The following is a 6,000-nucleotide window of genomic DNA, read 5'->3' as shown; positions in this document are numbered from 1 at the left end:
GTGCAGCTGACGGTGGGGCGTCTAGCAGCCTGCAGTCCTCAGAAACATGAATGAACAAATAAAACATCGGTGAATCATGAGTGGGATTATTCCTGGGATTTTCGATGACATGGATCGACCGATTGTGCAGGTGAGTGAACAGAAAAACCTCCACAAATACTTTACTGGTCTGATAACGACGAGCTGAGTTAAAAGTAGCTAATGCTGCTAAAGCTGTTTTCTCTTAAATGCGTAACCATAATTAATGTATTCTGGTTCTTCCTTTGTTTCACAGGAGTTAAAGTTATTTGGTGCTTAAAAGCATTAATGACTCCTTTCTAAAAACTATATTCAAGAACAAAAATGGAGTTATAGTTGTGCATATCTTTATCTATTGTTTAATTAAATGCAGGTATTTAACAGACACTGTAAAAAGCAATGCCTTAAAGTAACATAAATGCTGATTTTGTTTTCTTTCAAGAGTCACATTAAATCACCACTGATACTGACTGGTTGGTGTTAGATTGGATGGGTCAGAGGGATGATTGCAAATCTCAACCAAGGCCCATTTAATCCAGCATTTTGGAAGTCAGATTTCGGGGAAATGAATGATATCTGGTTGTCTGATGGTTCAAATCATTCAGCAGAGGTCTCATGATAAAAAATAAAAAAAACTATGGGGAGGATAGTGATTCAGATTTGGATCACTTTATTTATCCCAGGGGACAATTTAGTGCTACAATCCACCAGACATTACACAAAACAAAAAAACACACAATAAAAACACACATTGGGCTGTGATGGAGACAACAGATAAGGACATATGTGCACGCTGACACCCTGTGTGGCCCCGCCCATACTGACTCACACAAAGGTCAAAGCAAGTAAAATTGACATTCATAGCATAAATAAACACATTGCACATCTCCAAAATAAATAAGTGACCACACCAGCCATGTAAAAAAAGTAGAAACACAAACTGACCATTTTGGTTAAAAATAAATAAATAAATAAATAAGGCTGTGATTTAAGAACATTCATTTCATTCATTTACATGTCGCATTAAATCGAAGAACGCCTGCGTTGATCGGCTGTGAGCACGTCCATACAAATAGTCATATATTCTAACTCTGGATGCAAAAAGGTTCAATCGCAGGGAGACGTTTCAATACTACTTGGTATCGATTTATTTCAGTCGGTACCTTGAAGGTATTGAGTACCGATACCCAGACCTTTGGATGGAATATTGTAGTGAAAATAAATGATTCCCCTTTTTTGTTGGGGAGCCACTGAAACCCACATAAGGACCTCCGGGGGTCCCCTGACCCACTTTCCACTGATGTAACAGGCAGATGGCCACCAGGACAACCATCTAACATGAATTAAGCACTGAAATCTCTTATGTAACATTTTGACATCATTCATATACAGAGAGATAAATGCAGGGACGGTCAGGTTTTAACTTAGTCCAACAAAAGGGGCTCAAGACAGTCACAGATAGACTTCTGGGTCATTTTAAAATCCAGCTGTTTCTAGTTTTTTTTTATTCTACTCAAAGTTTAAATAAGAAAAAAAATTGTTAACGGTAAAAACTTTGAACAATTATTCAGTTCATTTTTATCAATCAAGTTTGGTTATTGTGATTAAACATTGTGTGTTTGTGGTCTCATTCTTTCAGTATGTCTAAATTATACTCATAATGAACAAAAATACTAATTAGCAGACAGAGACACTTGTGCTGACACTATGCTTTCTACTAGTTTCTAACTAAAACTGGGTAGCTTTATTTAAAATGACGTGATATGGCTAAAATGATTTATCACAGTACATGTCATTTTGTATTGCAATATTACTATGTATAACAAATATCTGTGTTCTCCTAATGTAGCAAATGATCAAACTTAAAAGATTTGTATCATTTTGGCAATAATGGTGTTTTCTTTGCTCATCCAGTACACAGAAGTTCTAAAAACATCTAAACCTGACCCTGTTTCTTGTCCGTCTCAGGCTGTATGGGACAAGGACTCGATGGCCTCTGCCTCGGTGGGAATGGCTGATTTGTCCGATGAGATCCTGCTGTGCATCCTCCGCCACGTTCCAGTGTGTGACTTGCTGATGAACGTGTCACAGGTCTGCCACAAGTTACAGATGCTGTGCTACGACAAGGCGTTGCTCTCACATGTCAGCTTCTCCGAGGAGTACACGGTAAAGCTGCTGAGAACATTTGAACTACTAGTACATTTTAAATACATTTCTTTAACCCATAGATACTGTTTAGATCAAATTTGACCTGTATTGACATTTGACAGCTGATAAAAACACCCCAAATGTCTTTTACCCTGAAATTTGATGATTTTTCCTAAAGTGGCCCAAAATGCACAGAAATGAAAATATCTTAAAATATTATACTTTTGTATAAGTGCTACAAATTTCTGTCCATTGAAGCTGTTCTGAGTCAAATTTGACCCAGATCTATTGACATGGCTTTTTGTTAAATGAATAGTTAATAGTTTTAATAAGATAGTAGTTATGAGGATTTCTTTTTATGATGTAGCAGTGAAGACTGCTGGCTCTACTGGTTATACAATAAACCCCACAGTTCCATAAAGATATTGTAATTTTCAGTATCAATAAAATACATTCATGTTTTATGAAATAGTACATGATATTGTGTGATAATAGGTGTTTTTTCTCCCAAAACGAGTGGTGTAAAACCTAAAAAATACACTATCTCTGCTCTCTGAAACATTAATCAAGGTTTAATACACATTTATTGATCAGTCAGATCGGCTATTGATGCTTTCAAAACAGATCTGTGGGTCAAAATTCGGTTTCATGACTGGATTCTTTTTTCTCCTCAGGTTGATGATCTATTAATGCGACATCTAGTGAACGAGCTAGCCAATCACGTGCAGTCTCTCAGCCTAAATGGCGTCTACTGGCTCAACGGCTCGACCGTGGAGAAACTTTATCGCTGCAGGGCAGTGACGCACCTCGATGTCACTGGCTGTCGCCTCTCCTCCGTTCGCCTCTCCCGTCTCCTCTCCTCCCTCACTCTACTCAGATCGCTGGCCATTGATGTGACGTCAAGCTTCAACTCCGGTCAGCTCAGTTCAGAGGCTGTGGATACGCTGAGCCGCCTGTCAGAGCTCAGGCAGACACTGATGACGCCCAGTTACGGTGTCGTGCCGTGCTGCGCCCAACTTCGCAAGTAAGGATCTGTAGGATTACTCAGATTGTGCATAAGATAAGATACAAAAAAATACTTCTCAAAGGTTAATCTCCTATGTGTGGAAAAAAAGTGCAAAGGAGCAAATTTGGGCAGACGTGTAGTGCTGTTTGACACATGATGAAAGCCATTTTTATGCTTGTGATCCATCGGCAGAGTTAAGTAACACAGCACTGATGACACTTCACATCTCAGGTGTATGCATGCACGTTAGTGCTGCTTGTTGATCCCCAACTATGTCACTGTTTTGGAAATTCAGTGTTTGTTCCCATCTCTGTATCGTAGGCTGATGCTGCAGTTTGACATCTCAGACGTAACCAGAGACGGTGTCGGTGTTTGCTGTCAGTTAATGATGGGTCAGAGCAGCGTGCCGCATTACAAACAGCTGGAGGAGTTCAGCGCCAGACTGGCCCCAGGAGAGGTGAGTTTGATAGTAAATGTATTGGTGCAATCTGTCCCTATAGTGTATATCTGTAATTTACATGGTAGTACTGTACAGTCTTTAATGTGTGTATCTGTGTTTCTATTCCCATAGGTAAACCAGACTTTGCTTCTGCTCTACCTAGCTGTGTTCAGCGTTCATGTTCCAGAGCGTCTCAGAGTTTTCCTTGTGTCGATTCCCGGCCCAAACCCGGCCCACTGGCCCGCCGCCCCCTCGTTGGCCCGGAGCTTGGGTCAACGTGGTGACCTGGAGGCCCTGCAGCTTCCACGGTCCTGGCTGGATTCTTTGTCACTAAAGCGAGCCTTGGAGGGCAACAGCCCCAAACACCTCAGCTTCAGCCGCTGCCCGGCGTTCTGGCCACAGGTGTTCGAGTCGCTGCTGGAGGGAGGAGTCAAAGATGCTACACAACTCACCAGCCTTAACCTCAGCGGGATCAACCACGTTCTTTACTCAGAGTGCAGGAGTGTGGACGATCAGCTGGTGGCTGCGACTATGAGCCGGTTGGCAACTACCTGTTGCAAACTTAAACATCTGAATCTGATGCACACGCACTATCACCACGACAACACATCTGGGCTAGGTGGGGATAATCATCTGTGTGCTGCCTTGGCCAAACTGAGACACCTGCGCTCTCTCACTCTGCCTGCGTGCGCCCTGTCGGATGGAGTAAACACACATCAGTGCTCTACAAAGAACTGCTCCCCCTCCTCCTCTTTGTTGTTCCTGGGGTTAAAGAAGACTCCTCGCGTCGGGCTCCAGAACTACAAGCCTGATTCAGAGCCTTCGTTGTCAGGGGACAGCACCTCGGGGCTCGCCCACCTCTTAGCCGGCTGCCCTTTCTTAGAGACCTTAGAGCTCATCGGTCCGGGTTTTGTCTCTGCGCTGCCTCGGCTCGAGCCTTGTGCACGTGCAAGCGTGGAACCTCGTGGCATGTGTGCGTGGGCTCGAGGAATTGGAGACACACACTTAGCCGCGCTGGAAGGGTTCTCTCGATTGCATCGTCTGACTCTGGCCGGGCTTCCTGGGATGCTTAGGGGGACAGGGCTGGTACAGTTGGCCAGGCATTGCAAAGACCTACAGGTATTATCCCTTGCCAACTTGGGATGCCTAAAAACCATGAACTACACCCCCGCCTTGCTGGACGCACTTAGACAGTGCACACAGCTGAGGGAACTCAGGTTAGACTATTTATATATCTACTGTTACACCAAACACGACCACATAGTAGTAGCAGTCTTTAGGTGATACTGCAGTTACTGACAGCTCATTACTTGTTTTAATCAGAGCAGAGTTTGGCTTTAGAGTCAGAATCAATGAATGCATAAAATAGGTGGATTTTCATCTCAAATCTTTCATTCAAAGTAGTCTTTTGTTCAAAGTAGTGTTCTTTTTTTAATTTTATGATAACTAAAAGGAGTCATTTTTTGTGATTAGAGGTGGCTTAGATGGATTACAACATATAGGACAGTAGTTTTAACATCTTTTTTCCTTTTCATTCTGTTCAACATCGTGTTTGTAGGTTAGAGCAGCCGCACCTGAACGCCACCGCGTCTTTCTTCGAGGCTCTGTCCTGCTGCTCTCGCCTGGAACGTTTCTGCCTTATCTCGCGTAGCGGCACCTTCGACCCGTCGGCTGTAGAAACCTTCATGGAGCGTTGCCGCAATGTCACGGTGTGCCACATGTTTATGGGCGGAACCTTGGTGGCTTGTCGGACCCTGCAGAAAACTCTTCAGGAGAAGTCAGTAATATATGAAGCAGAGCAAATACTGTACGTCAAACATTAAGTGGAAATATTAATCTTAACTCCCCCCCCCCTCTCTCTCTCTCGCTCCCTCCCTCTCTCTCTTAGATTCACATTTGACCGCTCGGCCCTGAACGTGGTCATCTATCCGTTACAGCATGAAGACCTGCCTTCAGTCATCAGAGATATCCCTCTAACGCTGCTCGATCGGATGACTTTGTTCCAGAGCCACGTGGCCCAACCACCACATTTATCACCATGGTGACGCTACAGGAAAGCTCCGGTGTGATTGGTGCTCGACGGCTGAGGTGCTGAGTGTTTTTATCAGCAGGAAATAAAATTAACAAATGAAAGACTTGAAAGATTAATTTGATTTTCATCCGCTCAGTGATTTCCAATTTTGTGATCGGTTGTATTAAAAACTGTTTCAGGCTCTACAACCATACATGAAAAGTGTTTGCTTACTTTTACGTGATAAAGTGATGTCAGTCTTCAAAGGGAAAATTTACTTCGGCTCACCTCAACAGGTCAAAGGTCAGTGTGTCAGCTACAGATGATTGCTTCTTTGCTTTCATCTGTAGGGATTTGGAGTTTCTTGTTAAAGTATGT

General features: G+C 43.1%; 1 protein-coding gene across 1 annotated transcript; it reads left to right on the top strand.

The window, feature by feature from the left end:
* Positions 1-5,924, top strand: fbxl18 (F-box and leucine-rich repeat protein 18). The gene is made up of 7 exons (XM_062432898.1): positions 1-130; positions 1,987-2,184; positions 2,841-3,190; positions 3,494-3,629; positions 3,744-4,828; positions 5,170-5,388; positions 5,500-5,924. The coding sequence occupies exons 1-7, from the start codon at positions 77-79 to the stop codon at positions 5,654-5,656; spliced, it is 2,199 nt and encodes a 732-aa protein (XP_062288882.1). The 5' UTR covers positions 1-76; the 3' UTR covers positions 5,657-5,924.
* Positions 5,925-6,000: the final 76 nt, after the last annotated feature.

The sequence above is a fragment of the Scomber scombrus genome, chromosome 2 (genome assembly GCF_963691925.1).
Source record: "Scomber scombrus chromosome 2, fScoSco1.1, whole genome shotgun sequence".
In the NCBI taxonomy this organism is placed as follows: Eukaryota; Metazoa; Chordata; class Actinopteri; order Scombriformes; family Scombridae; genus Scomber; species Scomber scombrus.
This window is presented reverse-complemented; position numbering and strand designations above follow the sequence as displayed.